Below are 24,272 nucleotides of genomic sequence, written 5' to 3'. Positions count from 1 at the left end.
CTTCTTTAAAGAGAGTTCTTTTTTTTTTTAAGATTTTATTTATTTATTTGAGATAGAGAGACAGAGATAGGGAGAGAGAGCATGAGCGGAGGAGAGATGGAGAAGCAGGCTCCCCGCTGAGCAGCGAGCCCGATGTGGGGCTTGATCCCAGGACTCTGGGATCATGACCCAAGCAGAAGGCAGAGGCTTAACTGACTGAGCTACCCAGGCGCCCCTAAAGAGAATTCTTAACCCTTGTTCTTCATGTTCTTGGAAGATGAAGCAAAAGAGAAGGAGCTGAAATGAAAGCAGTAGAAATTTGTGTAGAATGGAAAGGGACTTACTTGATGATTAGGAGTAAACAAAAAGTAGAAAGCAGAAGTTGCTACCAAAGAATATTGTGTGGGTCTCTAACTCTGAATACATTTGAACATAGTTAAAACATCTGCCTAGAGACAGAAAGACTGGGCCAAAATATTTCCAGTTGCTCGCTCCCCGCCACCCCCCCCCCCGCCCTGTGATTCTTCCAGTCTTTAAATGCTAGTTTCCTGGTTAATGTCAACAGAATCAGACAAATCTTGACACTAATGATTAACATTCTAATGAAAAGAGTTGGTGTCAAATACAACTGAACTATTGATATGCTCTGGGGTCCAACGGGGCTAATTTATTAATAAACAAGTTGGAAATTTTTATCTCTTCCTTGTGAGATTTGACATTATTCGGGCCTATAGCACTAAGGTAAAGAAGACACAGCTAAAGTACGCAGTGACTGGGCTGGGCCTTAGCTGTGTGGCTACAGCACAAAAATAAAAAGCCGGAGGGAATCATAAAGACCAGAAAACAACTAAAAACCAGCCTATATGCTGAGAAACAGCCACTTGAATCTCAGCCCTCAGGCAGGACAGAGATTATTGACTTTGTGGTTCCTTCAAGATTTTAACTCATATGTAAGAGCTGCTCATCACTTAATCCAAATGACCCTTCCCTTATGTGTTAGTTTTCAATTGTAACAAAATACCCCAAAATTTAGCCACTTCAAACAGAAACATGTATTATTTCACACAGTTTTTGTGTCAGGAAATCCTGAACATCTTTGCTGGGTTGTCTGGCTTGGTGTCTCAGCCAGGGTGACAGTCATCTGAAGACTTGACCAGAGGATTTGCTTCCAAGTTGACAAACTGATGCCAGGTGTCGGCAAGAGACCTCGGTTTCAAACCACAAGGATGTCTCTATCGCAGCTTGTGTGCGCTCACAAAATGGCCGCTGATCTTCCCTGAGAGCAAGTGATCTAAGCAAACACAAGGAGAAAGCCACAATGTCTTTTAGCACCTAGCCCTGGAAGTCACATTCTGTATTTCCACATATGCCATTGGTATCCCAGCTCAACTTTACTGCATGGGAGAGAACATCAGAAAGTGAAGATCAACAGGGGCCGTCTTAGAGGCTGGCTCCCACAACTTACATGGGGGTTTCTTGTGTTGTCAGGGTAATAGTACAGCTGATGGAGACCCCCAGACCTGGCCAAGTCCTGGCCTTATGTGGGTGAGTGTCCTGAGGCAAAGAATATAAGCTGTCTTACCATCAGCTTCCTCGTCTATCAACTATAGTACCTATTCACAGAGCTGCTGTGAGATTATATGAGACTGGCTACATGAAGTGCCTCGCACAGTGCCTGCAGTACAGAAATTGGCCTGTGACAGTAACTACCATCTTTATTATTTTGAGTACTTTCACGATCATATTTCCAGATTTGCATTTTTATTTGCCCCCCCCCTTAATAATTTTATGAGGACTAACATGCATACCTTAAAGTTTTTTAAGTATGCACTTCAGTATATAGCTCGGTGATATTTTACATCGCCATCTCTGTAGCCGGAACCCTAATCAAGATATAGAACATTTTCATCAACGTTTCCCTCATACATCTACCCACCCTGAGACTATGACTGTGGTGGCTTCTATAGATATTGCTTAGTTTTGCCTGCTTTTGAATTTTATAGAAATAATCACACCTGTGTATACTTGTATCTGGCTTCTTTTACATAACATAAATGAATCTCTGGAAATCTGTGAGATTCATCACATTGTTGCAGTTACCAGTAGGTCTTTTCAGTTGCTGTGGAGCTTCCCATTATATTAATATACTACAGTTTATTTATCAGTTCACCTGTTGATGGGCATTTTGCATTGTTTTGGACTCTTATGAATAAAGCTGCTATGAAGAGCACTGTTATTATATTATCATCATCACAGAGTAGGCTAAGAATACAAAAGTATCCAGCTGGAATGCCCTTATGATAGAGATGTGATAGAGAGGAAACAATAAATTAGCTCTTGCTGTTGCTCTTGTTATTATTATTCCTGAAATTTATTAAGCCTTTTCTGTGGGCCAAGCATTAGACTGTGTTTTATATTCTTTTTCCTCTTTAACCCTCTCAGAACCCATATGAGGAAACATAATTTTATCTCCATTTGACAATTGAGGATACCGAGCTCAGAGAGGCTAAGTGGTTTGCTTAGGATCAAATTGACAGTAACCCAAAGAGCGGAGACAAATTCTGCCCACTGACTCCGGAGCCCTAAGCCACTATACCAGGAGCCAGGGGACCTGCATTCAGGTTCCCTGATCCACTTACAGTGTGACAGGTTCCCATGTAAGCTCCCCAAGTGACGGCCCCCTCACTTGAAAACAGGATGATCCTCCCTATGACCACAGAGGGATACAACTTTTAGGAGAATAAGATGTAAAAGCACTTTGCTCAGTGTCTGGAATATAAGTGTTTGATTAATGTCAGTGTTCTTCCTTCTGAAAAATTATAACATTTGACTGTTAGAGATATTTTTGGAGTTTGAAAGAACCTTCAGAAATATCAATTCATTCCTTCAACAAACAGCCAAATTAAAATTTCCTGGGAAACCCCAAATTTTATCCCCTTTTTTCTGCCCCAACATCCCTGCTTCTCTATTCCAAGAGGACGAAGAGCACAGAAGAGGGGATTGCTCTTAGTGTATCCAAAATGAAAATCGAATTTTCCAAAAGGATTGTATCCTTCTCCCGTTACACTCTGGAAGGAGGCTAGGGACCTGGAAGGAAGGAAAAGGCCCCATCAGAAACAGAGGGTCTCCTGAGAGCACGTGGGAGGAGCACAGGGTGGTGCCCCTGTTTTGTCTGTGTGTGCCTCTGTGCTGGCCCCCAGACCCGGACGGAGCCTAGGGGGATCTGATGACAGGAAAACAATTCAGGAAGTTTGCTCATCTTCACTGAACCTGGAAGCCATAAAGAAAAAGACTGAGAAATGCAAAGTAAGCATTTCTGCATGACAAGAAAAAACAACACAACATAAGCGATGTCAAAGGAAACTGGAGAAATATTTGCATTATATAAAATGTATTAATTTTTAACATACAGAACATCTTATAATCAATAAAGAGGAAACATGAACAACCCAATGAAAAAAATGTGCAAAGACCCATATGGCAATTCACAGATACCTAAATATAAGTATCTGATAAACATTACAAAATGCTCCAGCTCTAATAAAGGAATGAATATTAAAATAACTTTAAGATATCTTACATCTACCGGATAAGCAAGGATCAAAAAGGTTCTGTGTTCCAACCCCTGTGCTAGGCCGTCCTGGTACTGTCATTGATATTAATGCCACAAAACCACCTCCTTTGCTGCCTGATTGTCAGACCTTAGGCTCATTCCGTCACTTCTCCAGGCCTCAGTTTCTCTTGTGTAAACCTACAGGTAGGACTAGGAGAGCTTTGCTCCTTGTAAGCTTCACGGAGAAGTGATTTGGAGCTCAGGCTGTGTGATGTTGGCCAAGCTGACTGACCACTGTGAGGCCGAGTGTCCTCATCGCCAATGCGGGTAGCAAGGTCCCGACCTCATAAGATCGCTGTGAGGGTTCAGATGGATGCAGTGGATGCGTGTCTCTCTGCACAGCTTGGTACAACATCTGGCAAAGAGACAGTCCCCCACAGTGCTAACTATTATTATCACTGTTGCTATGAACCAGTCATCCTATTCTGCGTAAAAGTCCTCAGAAAGAGAAAGATGCAGCTATTAGGGCAGAAAGCCTGAGGGCAGTTCCTTTCAGAAAACCAAAGACTGAGAAAATGTAGTCACTTAACCTTCTGTGAACTTCTCTCTTCTCATCTACTAAATGGGGTAATAAGGAGAAATTCCGAGGGTTGATATGAGGATTAAGTGGAAGAGCGTAAATCGGTCTTGCTAGTTTTCATTATTGGAGCTCTAAGAGAGCTTAGGGGGCAACCCGTGTGACTGTAGTAATTTTCAGCTAAAGAGACCCAGAGAAGTTCAGTGGCTTAATTCGGGTGACACAGCCTAGTTGCTACCAGATGCTGGGTCCCGGAGCCCCGGGAGTAAGAGCAGGCCCTGGATTCTCAGATTCTCCCAGAGGCCTGTACATGGTCTGGAACCCTCCTCTGTCCAGCTCAGCTGTTTACCAGTTCCCCGCCCTCTCCCCCAGACATACCCAACTGGTCATACTCTGCACCTGCAGTTCTCTCTGCCCGGGACTCTGAAACCAGCCCAGCCCCGTGCACACACATGCACACACCACCACACACAATGCCCCTTACGTCCGGCCAACTCCTGGTTTACCTTTAGGCTTCTACTTAAACATCACTTCCTATAGGAAGTTGCCTTTGTACTTCAAGGTCTCAATTAAGAATCTGTTCTTTGTGTTCCCCACTCCCCTAGCACCGTGGGGGAATTGCCTCTTCTGGGGATTCTCAAAGGCAGGCAGGACCCAGTCTCATTCCCGTCCATGACTCTACTGGGGTGCTGGCTGCACTCCCCTGTGGGGTCACTGAGAACTGAGTGGCAGGATCGAGTTGGCAGGGCACTCCGGGGTGGGGGGGAGGGCTTCGCCTTCTTCCACAGGAGGGTGGTACTCCCCTACTCTGACTATGCCAGGGTCCTGTGACCAGCTAGCCCTCCCAGCCTCACAGACCACTGGACTCTGCACTTGGTATGTCGGAACATCCCCAATGCTTTCCTACCCTGCAGGTACCTGTCTCTTCCCTCATTTCCCTACTGACATGAAATCCAAGGCAAATGCAGTCTGTGTGTGCCAGCACTAAAGTCAAGGGATGCTGCTTCCCAGGTTCTGCCCAAGAAACACCTGAGAAGCTTTATACCCAAGCTTCACCCAGTGCCTGCCCCTCCATAAAGCAAGAAATCCCATGTGTCAGCAAAGTTCAGACTCTGCCGTCCAAGACATATGGCTGGATCTGAATTCCTGGGCTTGAGATCCTGAATGGTTTTACCTCCAAAATACAGACTCTTTTCTCCCCAAGATGAGTCTTATGGTTAAGAGAAAGAAAAATAGCCAACACTTTTCTTTTCTTTTCCAACCCAATGCCCTCAGTCAGGGTGACCAGCCTTCCAGGCAGCCTTGGAGATAGCGCCTTTTCATTAACTGGTGTTGATTTTTGGTGCCATTTCTGAGGTCCAGTTTCCCACCACAATGCCATTGATCTCAGCATGGCTGCAAAAACATGGGTACAGTCTACCCACTTGGGTTCAATCCTGCTCCTCCTCTTAAGAACTGAGTGAGCTCAGTCTTTTCTGGAGCTCATTTTCTTGTTCAGTAAAATGGAAACAGTAGTATCTGCATCATAGAGGTGTCACAGGACTAGAAGAGATGATGTGCACAAAGGCTCCTTTTATATAAATGACCACCAGCTGAAGAAACCCCATGCTGGCAAGACAGGGTGGTGGGTAGATAAGGTATGGGCTCCAGAGTCAGACCTGGCTTTGTGATTTACTACCTGTAGATCCTGAGTAAGTCGCTTGGCTTCTCTGTGCCTCCACTTATTCATATGTAAAAGAGGGCTTCTATATTGTAAGCTCCACAAGGACAGTGTTATGGGTTGACTTGTGTCCCCTCCAAAAGGGATATGTTCAGGTCCTAACCCCTAGTACCTCAGAATGTGATCATACATGGAAATAGGGTTCCTACAGATGTAATTAGTCAGGCGAGGTCATACTGTAGTCGCGAGGGCCGCTAATCCAATCTGACTGGTGTCCTTACAAGAAGACAGCCCTGTGAAGGCAGAGACGCACATGGGGAGAAGGCCATGTGACAGCAAAGGCAGAGATTGGAGTGGGCAAGCTACAAGCCAAGGAACAGCCAGGATTGCCAGCAAACTGCCAGAAGCTAGGAAGAGGCAGGGAATGATTCCTCTACAGGTTTCAGAGGGAGTACAAGCCTCCTGACACCTTGTTTTTGGACTTCTGGCCTCTACAACTGCGAGACAATAAATTCCTGTGGTTTTAAGATAGTCTGTGGTGCTCAGTTATGGCAGCCCTAAGAAACCAGTACAGACAGGAACTTTCCCTGTCTCTGCTTCCAATGTGTCCCCAGCACCTAGCAGGGAGCCTGCCCTGCGGGGGCCTCTCAGTGATCTGTTGAGTAAGTGAATGATGCTTGCTGTGAGCGTTATGCTGGAAAGTGTGTGCAAGGTCCTTAGCACAGTGCATGGCACACAGGAGGTATTTGGTAAATGCTTATTCCTTCCCCTTCTCTTATCTCAAAGGCCCCTTTCTGTACAGAGTGTATTTTAGGATAAAAACAAGCATGGTTTTCTTCTAATTTTTGCCTAAAACCTCCTAAAGGGCCCCCAGCTTTGAGAATCTACATCTGGGGAAATTCTCAGTCTGAGGGAGACCTGGTCACTGGGGGACAGATTTGGGCAGACGTTTCTCCACCTGTCCATTCTCCCCCTGCACCTCATTGATTTTTTTCAAGGTTGTTTTGAGATTGCTTTCCTTGATTTTTCAAAAATTTCCTGGAGTGATGGTAGAGGAATTTCCAGAAAGCTTGACCCTTACTATGTTTGTGCTTTCAAAAAAAAATTCATAAAGCTTTGTAGAAATCTAATGGAAGCAGGGGCTTTGGTACAGTGAGCAAGGTCAGGGAAAGCTGTCTAGAACCAGGACATTTTGAGAGGAATACCAGGTAAGGAACATGCCTCTCAGTATATGGTCACTACATACTCATACCATAGGGTTTTCTGTTATTTTTTTTAAAAACTTTCTGTTGAAATATAATCGATAGCCAGAGAACTGCACAAATGATAAATGGCCCTGGCTTTATTTTATATGGGTATCTTTTTTCCCTGGGTAATTTTTACCCAGTTCATTGATGATACTTATCTCGACTCCCCCATTAAGTCTCTACGGAAGATTGAATTCTAGAGGTGGGCTCAGGTGGCCTGGGTTGGAAGCCCAGTTCCACATTTGCTGGCCCTGTGGCTTTGAGCACACTGTGTAACTTCTTTAAATGTTATTGCCCAGCACCCCCCCGCCCCCCCCCACATGGCTGATCAGAGAGAGGTAAGTAAGTAAGTAAGTAAGTAAGAGATCAAGGAAGTAAACCCTTGGATTGATTTCCAATTTACAATTTACAACTTACAATTGATTTACAAATGCACATTCTTGTGTTGTTCATTATTATTTATTTGGATGATTTTAGTGCGATAGTGTGGGCTTAAGGTCCATCAAAACAAGGCCCAGAACCCAGGCTTGTTCCACCCCACCCCCACCCCCACCCCCCAGCTAGGCAATCTTAAGCAGGCTCCCTTGAGCCTCAGATTCTGCATGTGTCAGCTTGGAGAGATCTAACACCTCTGCAGGGGTTGTGAGGATTGAGCTGATGTATATAAGGACACACAGTAGGTACCCAATTAATATCAGTCCCCTCCCCTACCTCCAGCAACTAGACCCTTCTTCCTCCACAGCTCCCTACCTCTTACCTCTTTCCTCTGTACTTAATTCCTCCACCATCCCCCAGTATTTGAGTAGAAGTGAAGCTTGACAGGCAGGTTGAGCTCTTGCCCTTGTCTTGGAGCCTGGAATTTTGCAGCTGTGTAAATTGAATTGGGGAAGGAAATATATATAGGGACATTACATATATACATGTATGGATGTATAAATTACAAATACATATATTAGAACCCAGGAAGTAATAAATGGCTTTGAAAACAGCTGTTTGGAAGCACTTTCTTAATCAAATCTCAGTGTAAAAGTGCAAAGCTTGAGGCTTTCTGTTGAGCAGAGCACTCTGTGACCACAGATTGTTCAAGGCCTGCCATTAAATTTTAGGGGTTCCTTGCTCAGGTTCACCAGCAGATTTGACAGGCTTAGATAATCCACTTTGCCTTATGCCTTCCCCTCCCCCACATCCCACAGAAAGTTGACCTGGATGGACCATCTTAAACCCCTTTGGACCAACTCCTGGGAAAGGTTCGGATAAGCTGTGAGAACCCTGGGGCTGTGGTTGACAATTGGAGTTCTGTGGGTCTCCCACTCACCCCCCCACTCTCATCCCCCAACAACTCCCTCAATGCTCATCCACCTCCTCTGGCACCCCTACCTCTCTCCCATGAAATGATGTGTTTCTGTTTCTTTCACCCATGCAACCAGGCTCCCTTCCAGGGGAAGGGCTGCTCTTGGCTCTGTATCCCCAGTACCCAATGAGGGCCTCCCATGGCGAGGCTGCCTGGTGTACGTCTGCGGTTAGTGATCAAAGGGAGGTGGGGGCTGGCTACCACTGTTGATCATCTGCCCATCGTAGGTCCCAGAGATGCCTGGTCGCTCTTATTTACTCTTCACAGGACCCCTGGAAATTAGGCTCAGCTCCTGAAGATCCCAGCACTCTGAAAGGTGAAGCAACCTGCCCCAAATCGCAATAACCAGTTCTAAATCCAGATCTCATATGACGCCCCTCCCCAAAGTCGGGTGTCCCACTTAGCCCCCTACTAGTTGTACGTCCCTGCACAAGTCACATCACCCCTCCTAGCCTCAGTTTTTCTGCCTGTAAAATGGGGCTGATGCTCATAACCTCACTTGAATGTAGAGAGGATAAAATACAATCATGGATGTGAAAATCCTGTGTAAAGTATAAAGTAAATACTATTCACATGTAGGTACTGTTTTTATTAGTAGCTGAGTCAGTTAAAATAGATTCCAGTAGGTTCTAGGTAACTAGAACCTGTATGAACCCATAGAACCCCGTACGAATGCCTATGTGAAGTCACTTCGGAGGCTGTGGACATACGGATACAGATAAGACCAGCCCCTGCCCTCAGGGAACTCACTAAGAAAAACACATAGGCATGGTGGCCTTCAGTTTGTGGTATTTGCACGTCAGTCTTCTGGCCCCTGGCAGCCTCTCAGGGCTCATTTCCTAGCACTCTCCTCCTTACACCCCTCCACGTATGCAGGGAGCCCTCACTCTTCCAAACTTCTCATTATACCACTTCACTTTTATGGAAAGATCTACATTACTACCTGTTTTCGTTCACTGAAAGGAATCCAAAGAGGACTTTCACTTTTACCAAAAAAGGCTAAAAGCCAAATATAGGGTTCAGTTTGCTTTGCAGTGAGAGCCCTTATCCAGGCAGCGCGCACCCTGAGCAGCAAGGGTGGCCACCAGACTCCTCCCCGGGGCCTCAGCAGCTCAGCACCCGGCCGCCAGAGCTTTGAACCGTGTCTATGGGCATCTGGGCTTCCTCTCAGTTTATTCTGTGCCGCCATTAGCAAGACGTGTCCTAAGGTTTCAGAAAAGCCTAAGAGAGGTTATTTTGGGGTCTGGGAATGCTCAAAAACTTTTCCATAGAAATGAATGGTAATTGTTTCTTTATGCCCTTTAGGCTTAAGCTCTTTCACATGGGGGCGGGGGATGAGACATGGTGACCTGCCCTGGCTTCCTTGCTGCCCTTCATTTGCTAGGTCCTCTGTCTGGAAAGCTCTTCCCCCAGATGTTTGTGTGGCTCACTCCTTCACTTGCTTAAATATCACCTCCTCAGAGAGGCCTCCCCTGAATATCCTACTTAAAATAGCACACCCATCCCATCACTCTAAACCTCTCATTGCACTTGACTTTCCTTCACAGCATCTACCACCACTCAGCCTTGTTCTGTATGATTATTTGCTTGCTTGTTGATTTTCCTTCTCTACTGAAAGACTGCTGAGGGCAAGACTTTGTCTTCCATGCCTCCATGCTTAGAACAGTGCCTGGCACAAGGTAGGCACAAAATAAACATTTGATGAAAGAATCAAGGCCTACCCTAAGTAAGAAGAAGACAAATAGCTCAGTTTTAAAATGGGGATCTGAATAGACATTTCTCAAAGAAGATATACAAATGGTCAGTAAGTACATGAGAAGATGATCAATATCATAGCCATCAGGAAATGCAAATCAAACGAGATGCCCCTTCATACCCACTAAAATGGCTATAATCCAAAAGTCAGTTAATAAAAAGTGTTGGAAAGATGTGTAGGAATTGGAACTCTCAATCACTGCTGGTGGGAATGTAAAATGGTGTAGCCACTGAAAAACAGTCCAGCAGCTCTTCAAAAGGTTGAACAGAGTTACTTTGATCCAGCATTTCCACCCAAGAGAAATGAAAACGCATGTGCACACAAAAACTTGTACAGAAATGTTTGTAGCAGCTCCTTCAGAATTAGCCAGAAAGTAGAAACGACCCAAGATTCCATCAACTGATGAGTGGATAAACAAAATGTGGCCTGTCCATACAACACAGGGTCATTCGGCAGTAAAATGAAATGAAGTTCTGATCCATATTACAACATGGATGAACCTCAAAAACATTATATTAAATGAAAGAAGCCAGCCATGTCATGGGATTCCATTTACATGAAACATCCAGAGGAGGTGAATCCGTAGAGACCGAAAGTAGATTTGTGTGATTGCCCAGGGCTCCAGGGTGTTAGATGGAAATGAGGTGTGACTGCTAATAAGTACGGGGTTTTTTAGGGGGGTGATGAAAATATTCTAAAATTGACTGTGGTAAAAAAATAAAAAATAAAAATAAATAAATAAAATTGAACTGTGGTGGTGGTTGTACTACTTTGTGAATATCCTACAAAATCATTGAATGGTACACTTTAAATGGATGACTTGTATGGGTATGTGAGTTATATCTCCATAAAGCTGTTATTACCCCAAAACCCAACGAATGTCCTCATTTAATACACCTGTATCAAACAAGGAGCCAAACTGGCTGACCACCCCTGAGTGCAGACCAAAGAGACCAAGGCACTCCCTTCTGAGTGTTGAGGTGGAGTGGCTCCAGGATACTGGGTCTCCCCAGGCAAACAGGTAAAAGCAAAGCTCCTTTCCTGGTGAATGCTTTAAAAACAAACAAACAAAAAAGGCCCTGAGGAAACTATGAAGAGGAGGGATGGAGATCAAATGAGCTGAGCCTGAGAAATTTACTGCGTCCTGTTTTCCAGAGGCCATTTTCCCAGCATAAGTCACAGAGACAGATGGCCCCAGACCTGCTTCTGAAAATAACCACTGTTGAGGAGAAGAGTGGAGAGTTGACTTAGTGGGAGCTGCCTAGCTGGGGGAGTAAGACCCACCAGATTTAACAGGCTGGAAAAGAAAGCAAGTCTGAGCCCAGCAGACTGCAGCTCTGCCACGCTCATCCCAAAGGACCCAAAGCAGAAACCGTTGTCTTTGCTACCTTCCTGTGTGTGTGTTTTCTCCTCTTTAAAACAACATTTTTTTTAAATCTCATTATCACATTTGCTCCTTGAAAAACTTGGAAAGTATAGAAAAATATCAAGAAAAAAATAAAATGCATTCATAATTCTACTGCCTTAAGGTGACAGGTGTCAACATTTTTGTGCAAATTGCACACGTACACACACGTAAACACATGGCAGAACTACTTTTATACAGTTTTGCCTCATAGGTTTCTCTACCCTATTTCACACGTCCCTAAACATTCTTTACAAACATGGCTGATAATGTCTGCATATTGACATTGTACTGCTGTGCCTTAATTTACACAATTAGGCACTTTTAACATTAAAGATATTTTTCCTTTTTAACATTTTTTTAAAATTTTACTTTCTACTATTACAAATGATGTTGTGATGAATAGTCTTATAAGTAATTCTTTTAAAAAGTCATGATTATATTCTTGGGTAAATTGCTAGAAGTATAATTGCTCAGTTAAAAGGTTTTCACATTTTAAAAATCAGTCTACATCAAATTATGCTACCAATATCAGGGCATAAAATATTGTTTGTACTTAAAACCAACATCTATCTTAGCACCTGCTAGGTACCTGGTATTTTAACATTTGTTTCATTTTCTCCTGAAGTCTTAAAAATAATTTCAAAAGTATAAGAAGAACGAATGATATGTGCTCACTGTACAAAAATTTGAAGATATAAAATCATATTTAAAAATGAAAAGCTGCTGATATCATTGATAACCCTTGTTAAAGGTTTTTTTCAGCCAGTCCTTCTTCCAGTGCATTCATACAAATTTATTCATTCTCTAAATGTTTTATGAGCATTTACAGTGCTGAAGAAACTGACTTGCCATTTGTAACTGAGATCATTTTGATCCTGCACTCTGTTTATAGTCTCCTCGACTCCTCAGAATAACCCCCAAGGTGTGCACTCCTGTTACTCCTACAGAAGAACCTTAGAGTGTTCTAGTCCAAGTCCCCGATAGGGAAGGTGAAGCCGGAGCCATCAGAGGACTTGGCCACGGTCCTGCGGCGCATTGTTGACCTGTACCCAGATCTCTCGGCCGTTCGTCTATGCAGCAAATGACAGCCTCTGATGTGGAACTGAATCTATACTGCCCTGAAACAGGGTAGCCACCTAATTAACTGCCCAAGTCAGTATGTTCTTAGAGTAAATGTGGGGCACTATTGTTAATTCATTCAGGATAGCAGATGCAAACTGGGGCTGTCATGAACAAACAGAATGGATGGTCACTGGAGCTCTCTAGCTTCATTCAGATTTCTAGCACTTTGAAATCCTTTGCAGCAGTGAGCTTCAATACATTTCAGATAACTATGGGAACCAGTTATGCAAACCTTTTCTGAGCTGAGACTCTGATCTAGGCCAGGACACAGAGGTGAGCAGCTTGCCAGCCTGCAGTTGAGTTCCTGGTCCTCCAGCAGCCTCAAACCTTCTATCCGAAGGAGATCTCGGTTTTCCATCCTCTGCTCAGAGCTGAGAAGGACTTAACTTACTCAGTGAAGCAACTGGCTGCCCTGTTAAGGGGACATAGGTGTGAGGTTAGCACGTGAGAAGAGAGGGAATGCATTTAGTTTCTAAGTGGAGGGACTGGAGTATTTCTAGAGAGGAGCCTTCATGGGAGGGACGAATCCATCAGCTCAGGGTTCTATGGGAGGAGGTACCTGTGCAGGTCTAAGGGTTTATTTTGGTTTTCTCTAGGTGTCATTGATTAATTGCTGTACACTGGGCACTATGCTAAATGTTTTACATACAGGCTTCTAAAATGCAGGGCTGCCAGTTAAAAGGTTATTAGGAGGCCCTTCCAGTAATCCAGGGAACTGCCTGAGGAGAAAATGCCCTCCGTGCAGCACACAGCTAATGCTCTGGCTTTTCAGATGGGACTTACACTTCCCCGCTGTGTCAGTAGGCTGTGATTTTCCCCATCATACCCTACATGCAGTTTAGCATAGATTAAGATTCTGTTTGGGTGTTTAGATGGATTTCTCAAGACTGCTGAGAAAAGTGTAAAAAAAGTGCCTTTTCTTCATGGTCTCACATTTTATGTGAGTAATAAATTTGTCCATCAGCTAGCCCTTCACACCTCAGTCTCATGGCATACTCCAAAGACACTTAGAATCCAGAACGCTAGAAGGCTCTTCCTTGAGAACTGTCTTATGCTAGTTATAGGTTACATTTCAGATGCTAAAGCGGGCTACCATTGATTCACACAGAGATGTGAGTAACTGGAAATTGTTCTCTCTGCAGATCTCAGGATTCCCTTGTTGTGTGTTCTTTTCATAAATCACGGCTGCCTCCTTAACACTTTCCTCTTTTTATGACATCGACAAGTAATCCGCATTGATAAAGGTATCATTGGCAGGCTTGCAGATCTGTCATCATTTATTCTCCAAAACCACCCTGTTCTTACTATAAAAGACCACAGCTGGCGGGATGGCAGAGAAAATCGGTGTTGGCTGAGCCCTTTCCATGAGACTGCTGGGCTCCTTACAAGCATCATAGCATCAGTCCCCTCAGCAACCCTTTGCAGTGGGTATTAGCACTCCAGTTTTCAAAGGAGAAAACAGAGACTAAGAGAAGCATCCACTCTAAGCTAGAACTAGGCTCATAGAGACCTTCTCTCAGGAAACATGGATGGCTCTCCTCCACCCTTCACTGGCCCCCTTTGTTGTTGGAGTGAGGTGTAGGAGGGTTCGGGCCAATCATCCCATCTCATTTCCCCGTGGACACTGTGGAAAATTCTACAGTACCAGGTTCCCTTCAGCTGATGACCAGGATACATGGGAGGGCAACTCTAAACCCTAATCCCATAGTCCCTTGGCATCAGACTTCCTTATTTGTCTCCATAAACATGCATCTGCCCCCCCACCCCCTCCAAGGAAGGCGATCATGTGGACTTCCAACATCCTGGCTGAGCTGAGCCATTTAGAAAGGGGATCTAAGAGGCTGAGCAGATGCCTTAAGTTCAAAGAACAGATCCTTCTAAAGCACAGCCATGGTCTTGTCACCTTCCTGCTTTAAAAACTTCCATGACTCCCAGTTAAGGCCTGACCTCCTTTTCTTTGTATTCAACGCCTAAACCTACTGTTCAGAGGCTTCTTTCTCACTGTTGTCTTTACAGAGACCCTTAGTGCCTTGAAGATACACTCCTTCCCTCCTACCTTCCCTCCATCACGTCTTCATGTAATAAGTTGTTACTGGTGTTTTCTATACATCAGACCCTGTGCCAGGCCCTGGGGGTCATGGTAAGGGGCCAGCCGGGCAGGCTAATGGGCAATCACAGAAAGTAAACACCACAGGACAGGAGGTATTGTCACAGGGATGGTACAGGGAGATGTGCCGGCACGCAGCAGGGGTGCCAAACTGAGGCTTGAGGCATCAGGAAAGCCTTCCCAGGGGAGGTGACGTGAGGTTGGGCCCTGAGGGTGAGTGGGAGCTAGCGAGGCACATGGGGTGGTAGTGACGGGGAAGAGAGAAGAGGAAAGGGTGTGCTCCGGGAGAAAAACAACATGGGCAAAAACTCGGGCAAAACTTTATAGTTGTGTTCCAGGGGGTGCCATTCAAATAGATGCACTGTCAATGGTTCCCTAAAGTGGTGCAACTTGACAAACTTGGGCAAAAGGTAGAGCCGTGCGCTCATCCCCGCGAGTCTCAGCAGACTCGGAGAGAAGTTAGCGGTGGCGCACGAGACTTAAGAGGCCAAGGGGGATGGGCAACTTGCTGGAGGCCGGGCAAAGGATGAGGGCCCGAGGCTGGAGTAGTCTTCTCTCTGCCGAGGGTGCTCACGCCCTCATCCCTCCATCTCTTCCCACTGGGAGGCTCTGGGGCTCCAGAAAGCCTTTCTCCTTTCCTCCAGATGAGATGTTATCTCCCAGTCTTGCACTGGGCTGTCTTCTACTCTGACAGGTCCCACCTGCCACGCTTAGAACTCCACGTGACTCCTCCCACCGGCTCCTCCTCGACCGTGTCTCTCACAGTCTGTATCCCCCTCACCAGCCCAGTCAGTGGGTATCTAGCCCATCTTTGTGGAATGAAGTGGTGTTTGAAGCATGCACAGCTCTTATAAAAGAGGAAAGATAAAATTAGGTTAGTTCCCCTCACTCCCTATATACATATTTGTGCATAGCACATCTCATGTTTATTAGGTGTTTATTGGCTGCCATGCTGTTCTCAACGTATTACTTGTTTTAACTCCTTTATCCTCAAAGCAACCCTGTGAAATAGATGTTCTTTTTTATTTTACCCTTCAGTTTCCATTATATAGATGAGGAAATTGAGGCATAAAGGGTGAAGTAACTTGCCCACGGTCACGACTATTGAGCTAGCAAGTAGTGTAACTGGAATTCAAATGTAGGATCTGGCTCCCAAGCCCATACTCTTAACACCATCTTGTCTTGCTTCTGTAGGTGCCAAATCTGTACAGCAATGCATTTTATTATATGTGTTCCAAGCACTAATAGATTATATGTGTTATAAAATATATACAAAACAGATATTAGCAAGTGAGATTTAAAAATAAATATTTCTCATATTTTCTTGTGCCCAGGCGACGGTTCTGTGCACCCTACTTTGGGACCACGTAAATTAAAAGCAGCTGATGAATAAGAGGAAGGGAATTAATATGTTTCCAACAAAATCTGTACCTCACAGAAACATCATGAGTTCTTGTGTACCTACTAAGGGCCTGGCGCTTTGTTAGGTGCTTGGAATGTCAGGCTGTGAATATTCAGAACAACCCCGACACCTGAGGTGAGTGAGGCCTGGAGAGTGGATGAAGGCAGAAGAAACAGGCACAAGGCCAGACCACTGTGCTATTCCCAGCCTCAGGTCTCTGAAGTTTGTGATAGAACAATTTACTTAGTTCTGGAACTATTTATTTCATAAAGCTTGACAGATTTACTCAGGAAGAGGCTGTAACTAGCACCCTAGAACAACATATTGTGTTTCTTAACTTTTGTCTGAAATTCTAACAACTCAGCATGGTATGGTGCTGGTTATCTCCAGCTCATCAGAGGCTCTGATTGGAGATTATAAGATGTCTTTGACTAATAAAAGAGGAGGAAATGAATGTATATTTGCTTAATAAATGCAGCCTGGTCGACAAAATCTTTCCAAAACTGGGACTGCAAGGGAAGCAGAATCATGAATGAGGTTCTTCCAGGGGGCGGGGCAGGGGGAGGTGGTTTCATTCAATTTAATGAACATTTGGTGAGCACTGACCCTACTTGCTCATGCATATTGTGTGCTCAGATATGGTATCTTTAGTCCTCGCAAGAACTCTGTCAAAGGGGAGGGGTGCCCGACATACAAACAACGAACTGGAAGTCATTCTCCCAAGATCATACAGCTAAAAGGGGACTAGGTCATGATGCAAACCCCAGTTCTGTTGAACTCTAAAACCCACTCCAAGATGTACTGTGCCCCAAGAATATGCCATATACTTTTATGTGGGAGACATAAATACAGATAACTGCAAAGACAGTATGTCAAATGTGATAGCAGAACTAGATCAAGGCTAGAGAAAGGATTGATCACCTTAGAGTGCTGTGTAAGTAGTGTCAGGGAAGGTTCTCACAGGTGAATCGGGAACGCTTGGTTTAGATGATTTTGAAGAGAATCCTAGCCCGGATTTTTAGGTAAAGAAACCAGAACAGAGTCATGCAGAGGTGGTACCACGGTCATTGATCCCTGCTATCTCAACTGCTCTTAGTAAATTTCTCCTATGAACCAGATGGCATATACAGCATCTCTATAAAATGTCATCACACGTGGTAAGGCTCAGGGGTTGACATCAAAATCATGAAACGTACAGGATCCTGCAGGATTTGGTGGCTGTGAACTGAGAGAGCATCTCTTGGTAGCTAGACCACAAAAAACTTTCTCCTCCCCCCCCAAATCAGCAGCTCTCTGTTCCACCTCTCCCTTAAAGCTCTGCCGAATTTTATGATGACATGTCCAGGCTGCATTATGTTTCCTAAGGTTCAGTCTCTTTGAAAAGCTGGATAGATCTAATTATGTTTTCAGCCTTCTATCAGTCAAGGTGGAAGAAAAGAAGCAGCCCTTGCTGTCAAGCGGATGCTTTGTCTTGTACTGTATACTTTTATATGTCTGTGCTTATGTTCCCTCTCTTGTGTACGATGTACTGCACATGTCTACAGGCCAGCCACAGATCGAACTGCAAATTGTCTGATCTCAAAGGTCTTGTCCCAGGCCATCACCTTCTCCTTCTGAAGAGTTGGGAGTGTGCTCACAACACTGGAGTTTTTTTAGAATCAGAACCCTGACATGGTAGAAACTTGGTGTCAAAACATACTGACTTAGTGTATCTTGTAACTCACAGAATACTGATGTCCTAAAGTTACAGAATTATTTTATCTGAGATTATTAGAACTGGGGGATCCTAACATGTTAGACACCTGCAACTCACTTATTTAGCAAATAGTTCCTTAGTACCTACTGCATGCCGAGCACTGTGCTAGCCTCTGGGGGTACAGACATGGAAAAGAGGCTAGTGCTCATGCTCTCAGGGAGCTGGCAGAGAATGGCAGGATTTAAAAATCTTAAAATGTTAGAGTCTGAGAAAAGTAAAACATTAGTGTGTTAAAATCCAGGAAAGGGGATCGTTGCGGATCGTTCTCTCCAGCTCTCTCTTATCTTTTATGAGTCCCGGAGCCTTTTCCAGGCATGTCAGATTAAAAATATCACTAACAAGAACATCATTTCACTTCAGCGACATCACAGAATGGCCAGCTTGCAGGCGCTCAGCAATCGCCCAGTGCGGGCAGTTCATTTTACCAGGGAGGCCACTGAGGCTCAGAGCGGGGCCTCTGTTTGATAGATTGCATGGCGCCCCAGAACCAGACCCCAGGTTTTCAGGCCTCTCTCAGAGAACAGGCAAAGCAGGAAGGGCTTCCCGTGTGTTTCCGAGGGGTGCCCTCTTTGCAAGCCATGCAGACTTCTGCTCCGAGGCCCCGCTCTTCAGAGTTTGCACCAACTACCTTTGCGGAGGCAATCAGCCCCGCCCCCCGACCACGTGTGCAGTAGATCGCCCAGTGTTGGGAGCCCCCTCCCCCGTTGATGCGTGTTTTATTTTGCTCCTTCCCCCTCCCCGTGTGCCTCAAAACCAATTTTCATTATTTTTTTCTGTCTGTGTTTGTCTTTGTGGTCCGCAGGTGCTCCCTTGCATTGTTCATCCGCTTCATCAACCCCTATTGAGCAGTCCCCCTCCCCGCCCCCCTCCCCTCCGGCCAATGAGAGCCAGAGGCGGTTGCTAGGCAGCGGTGTGGCCCAGCCAACCCCGGACTCAGACTCTGAGGAAGAGTTTGTCCCTAATTCATTCTTAGTTAAAAGTGGCTCCGCCAGCCTGGGGGTCGCAGCGAACGGTAAGTCCCTCTCTCTTCCTAACTTCTGTGGGTGTTGTGTGTGTGTGTGTGTGTGTTTGTGTGTGTGTGTGTGAGTGTGTGTGTGTTTTCCTTTCGTTGGTGATGCTGATTGTGTGTGTGTGTGTGTGTGTGTGTGTGTGTGTGTGTGTGTGTGTGTGTGTGTGTGTGTGTGTGTGTGTGTTTTCCTTTCGTTGGCCATGCTGATTAATCTGCCTGCTTGGGCCGCTTGCAGGGGCGGAGGGGACTGGTGCATGGGGGGCTCGGGGTTGTCGGGGGCCTGGCGCGGCTCCGCGGCTCAGGCAGCCCCGCTCCTGCCCTGCTGCGCCGCTGGGGTGTGCGGGGGGCTTAGGGGTTGCTGTCCCCACTCCCGTGACAGACGTCGGGGTAGACAGAGCGGCCGGGACAGAGACGCACAGACGCGAGACAGAAGCGTCAGGTGGAGACCGGGGCAGGCAAAGACACGGAAACAGAGATCCAAACCGAAATAGAAAAGAAAGGTTAAAACAAAAATAGACCACTTGGCTACCTCCTCTGTGCCAGGACTGTGCCCGCCACTACCACTTGCTGCTTGGTTGGAGCCTCCTCAGGACACAGCCGAAGAACCCGCTACTGTAGTGCCCCCGTTAACCGTGAGAAAGCTGGGAGAAAGTATACTACCTGGAGGCCAGTGCTGGCTTGGAAAGTTCTTGACTTTCACACTGCCAGGAGACAGAGGGCCCTGAAGTCCCAAGCAGCTGCAGGGCTGAATGCTGGCTGCAGAGAGAGCCAGGGGGCTTAAGCATGGATCTGCCCATAATAAACACTGTTCTTCTAAGCTGTGCCCTGACTCTCTTACGGAGAAGAGATATGGGAGGGTATGGGGGAAGAGCCCTAGGCTGACCTAGAGCTAGCAGACCCGGGTTTTAGTACTTGGTCAGGTGCTGTGTGACCTGGCTCAAGGTCCTTGCCCTCTCTGTGTTCAACAGAGGCCAATCCACTTCTTTGCAGGGATCCCCAGAAGCCTCCAAGAGAGGGGATGATATACAGCCTCTACTCTCTTTGAAAATCAGACAGGACGTCTTTGGGCTTGATGGTTCTCTTCTACCAGGATCTTAGGCCCTACATTCTCTGTGACCAAGAGCCAAACCATCCTCCAGGGCCTATTAACTTTGTGCTCCCTGAAGAGTGGCATTGTCCTTTTGGTGGTTTGGTGTCACTGCTTCTCTGTACATTTTAGCTGCTCATGTTTTAAACTATGCACAGAAATAGAAACCCTGGACCAGGAGGGAGGATATTTGTGTGCAAGGCCCAACTCGGTGGCTCACGGGCTATTTGTTTTAGCAAATGACTGTCCCTCTCTAGGTATCAGTTCCCCATGTTACCAGTGATGGAGCAATCTCTAAGGTACTGTGAATGAATGTCATGTGGTGCTGACAGGGACGTGCCAGCCAGTGGCCTTCTTAATTTTACTTGGAAAAAAAAAATGTGTGTGGTACACACACACACACACACACACACACATACACACACACATACACACATGCATGCATGATGGCATTCTTTGTTCATTTCTGGGTAAATAAGTCTTGCAGGTAAAAGAGAAGGCAGGAGATTAAAGTCCTTAGTCTCTCCCTTTGCTAAATAACTGAACGAGAGCAATCACTTTGTTGTAACTTCTGCAGCAAATTGATAGCATTCGTGCATTATTGATGTGCAGGGAAGATGGGGGTACTTTGGCCTAAAAGCTGTCTGCTCAGTTGTGCTCCTCTGTGCTCATCCCACTCCCCAGGGGACCTAGAGACACTTCTCATTCCTTCCCTGGGACTTGCTCAAGTGTGTCACTCTAAAGGTTGGTTATAAATGTGTCCTTTGCCCAAAGGGAGAGTCTGGGTTTTTAGTGGTCTGCTGCTCTGGGGTTGGCGGGTCATGAGAGAGCCAGGGAGTCTCACTCCACAGCTGGACCCTGCCTGCTACCTTCCTGGGCCCTGAGACCCCAAACTGAGTGGTCTTCTAGGAGCAAAAGGACGTGCTGATAGGGGCATGAACCCAGCACTACTGAGTGGACATGAGTGGACTCTGCTGAAGAGTGAACCCAATATATGTTTTTAAGGTTTGGATTTATTTTCATGAAAGAAATGTAAGGTTATTTTAATGGAATTATCTTCATTGTTTTTGTCAATTTTAAACGTAACAATGCTCTTTAACATTCAGATAATATAGAATGGTAAAAAGCAAAGTTCTCTTGTAATCCCTCCTCCCAGAGATAACTACTTTTAACAGTTTGGTGCACGGCCTTAGAGGCACTTTTTGTGGAGTGTCAATTTAATAAAAGAATAAATGAATGAGCAAGCAGTACAAACTGCGTAAGGGCCAAAGTGCAGCCAAGAGAGCAAGGACCATGGGGTCCCGGACATGTGACCCTTGGGCAAAGTACCTAACCTCTCAGACCATCAGTTGCTCCATCTGTGAAATGGGGAAAACCTTCCAAGGTTGCTATGGAGTTTAAGAATGGTTCAAGGGGACAGACGTCCCTATTTCCCTTCCCTATCTCCACAGCCCCATGCCCTTCCAGCAATGGAAGGCTTTAGAGACCACCTAAATGGATGAATTGCTCTAGCTCCTTCTGAGGCCAGCTTCCCCCAGAGACTTAATTCAGAATGTACTTTAAATGACAAAGGCAGCCCCCTCGGGCTCCTGGCGGGTGAAACTGAAGTGGTTTCCTTCAGTGGGAGCTGACTCAGCGCCCTGCACAGGACTGCCGGCCCTCTGGAAGCCAGCCTCCCCAGGCACTCGGGCTGCTCTCTCCAGGGGCTCCCTAGCTGCTCCCCAGCCTACAGCTGTGTCAACTCCAGCTCTAGAGCTGCGGTCCCAGGGACGCAACGCCTCAGAGCCGCCCGGCCAAAATCCCCGGGTAAAGGGCAAGGAGAACGCATGGGGCATTACAGACTAGCTCGCTGTCCCTGCGGGAGAGAAAACAGGGAAAGGAGCTCTTTCTGTCATCAAAGTCCTAATCCGCCCCCAAGGATAACCATCTAGAAAACACTGATAGATGTAACAAAAGATTTCACTAAAATATCAACTAGTCAGCTTAAAAGCTAAGGAAGTGGCGAGGATTAAGTAGGTATTTGTCCCTACCCCAGAGAAACTTTTTAGAATAAATAATAAGTGTTCTGTCAATTGTCATAACCTAAATTCTGCAGTAAAGAGACTTGAAAAAACTTGGAGGGTAATATTTAAGAGGGTCAGGTAATAAATAGCTCGGAGAAAGTTGTCAGTTTCTCAGCCTAGGTGAGGTAGAGGTGGGTGGGAGAATATACATGTAATGAGCACCTTCTGCCTGTAAGTCTTTCTTTACATGCGTTAACTTCTTTGAGCTCCCATTTATTTATTTCTATTTCCCTGCCAGGAAAATGAGGCCCAGCAAGCGCCAGTGACTTGCCCATAGCTCCACTGCACATTAAAGATTCAAACCCAAGCCTGCTTGACTCTGAAGTCTCCTCCTGTCTTCTTCTTCCCGCCCTCCCACCCATTTGTTATGTTTTCCTACCAATACCAGGTCCTGTTATTTCTATGTCTCTCCCTTAGTAGGACTGGAGAAGAGAAGAGGAAGTCCACCAAAGAAAAAAATTTTAAAGATTATTAAAAGAATTTCTTAGAAAAAGAATTACAAGTTGTTAGATTCCTATTACTTCACAAACCTTTATGAAGTACCCATTGAATTTTGGAATCTCATTGAATTTTCCTATCTATCCTGTGACATAGCCATTTCTAAGTCTCACTGAGGCAAGAAAGGGCCAGAGAGGTTAAGTAACTTCTCCTAAATCACACAGCTTCTAACTGATAGAATCAGATTTGAACTTCCGGTCTGTCTGATACCATAGGAGTAGAATCTTTCAGCTGTGTTTTTGTGAGGACTGGGGACGCTTCAATGCCCTGCATTCAAATAAGTACAGATGACTTAGACACTAAATTTTGGTGCTGCTTCATGAGAGGCAAGCCCTGGCACTGGGCCATCCATGGCTGTTTTTCTTTTCTTTTCTTCCCCCCATACCCTGCACCCTGCACTGGGCCCTTCCCACCTCGCCTTACACATTTCTCAAGCTGGTCACACTGGTCAACATCACTGTTGTTTGGCAGTTTCATTGACTTTCTCGGGTCTTAAGCAGCTGGGATTATTTTGTTTTGACTTCCAATCCAGTGGAGGAGTGTTTATTTTTCTTTCTAAATGGGAAACACTGCTCTGTATGCCAGCTCCTTCCAAACGTGTTTTCTTAAAACGAAACGAAACAAAACAAAAAATTCAACTTAATTTAGGATCTATCCAGATTCCCCTGAGGGAGTCTGCCCGGGTCCTGTTTAGTCATTTTGTGAAATCAGAAGGCAAAATTGTGCCCATTTCCTACTGCTGAGAAGTGTCCAGTGAGGTTTTGTCTTCTTTCACGGAGAATTTCATGGAACCTATTTTAGTTGTTCTGTATTGGCTGTAGGTACTTGGGTCTGGATGTTTCCCCAGTCCTGAAGGTAAAGGACATTGGGGTGTGTGAAGTTTTCAGGCAATTCTGTTCACCTGTCCTCTCTCTTGCATTAAAATACTCTTGTTGGTAAATAGATTCTTACACCAGCTATGTAGAGAAGTTAAGTTACCTATCTCCTAGTAGCAAGACAAATTGATAGGTTTCTTTATTCATTCATTCATGATGACATTTGAAATGCCTGTGGATGTTATCCAGACAGATGAGGGGGCAGGGCATTCTAAGCAGAGAGACCCCATAAAATAGGTATTAAACCAATGGGATCAGAATCTCTTAAGTGAACCCCTTGGATTCAGCATGTGTTTCAGAATTCAGAAATTTTCAGATTTAAGAAAGAAAATACAGTTACTATGATGTATTTTTCTTAACATTCCCAGAGTACTCAGATGGTCCACGGTAATCAAACACATCCATATTTCTGCGGTGAAACATGAATAGTTATACTCATGGGATTTAAAAAAATAAGACTCTGAGCATCATGTCAGTTCAAGTTTTGCCATGAAAAGAATTTTGATAGAACTTTTGGTCTTAGAGTTTTGGGGATTTCAGAATGGTGGTTAATGGATGGTGGGCCTGAATTGCACCTTTTTTTTTAAATGGGGGTATCAGGATTCAAAGGTTTAGTAACTTGCCTGTGGTTATAGAGATAACTAGATAACTTGACACATAGAAGGTATGCTACAAGTCCAAGTCGCTGGCGGGGAAGCTTGGTAAGAGTTTGCTGTTTTATCTGTGACAGCTCCTTAGAAAGGCCAAGCCCCCTCTGCTGTAGATGTGGGAACTCAGGAGGCCAGGCCAGGCCAGCAGGCTGGCTGCCTCCCTGCAGGGGAA

The 24,272-nt window shown here is 45.3% G+C and overlaps 1 protein-coding gene across 3 annotated transcripts in view; it reads left to right on the top strand.

The window, feature by feature from the left end:
- Positions 1-24,272, top strand: part of TENM4 (teneurin transmembrane protein 4) — a 368,675-nt gene that overhangs the window by 74,513 nt on the left and 269,890 nt on the right. For 2 of the 3 annotated variants that reach the window (XM_088018017.1, XM_088018018.1), the window contains exon 3: positions 18,721-18,930. The exons of the other annotated variant lie outside the window; for it this stretch is intronic. In XM_088018017.1, coding sequence (XP_087874143.1) covers positions 18,721-18,930 — 210 coding nt within the window. The remainder of the gene's footprint in view (positions 1-18,720; positions 18,931-24,272) is intronic. 3 annotated transcript variants of the gene reach the window in all.

The sequence above is a fragment of the Eumetopias jubatus genome, unplaced genomic scaffold, assembly GCF_037043125.1.
Source record: "Eumetopias jubatus isolate StellerSeaLion01/CBP00866 unplaced genomic scaffold, mEumJub1_p1.0 scaffold_13, whole genome shotgun sequence".
Lineage (NCBI taxonomy): Eukaryota > Metazoa > Chordata > Mammalia > Carnivora > Otariidae > Eumetopias > Eumetopias jubatus.
The sequence above is the reverse complement of the archived record's forward strand: the minus strand, read 5'-3'. Positions and strand labels throughout refer to the sequence as shown.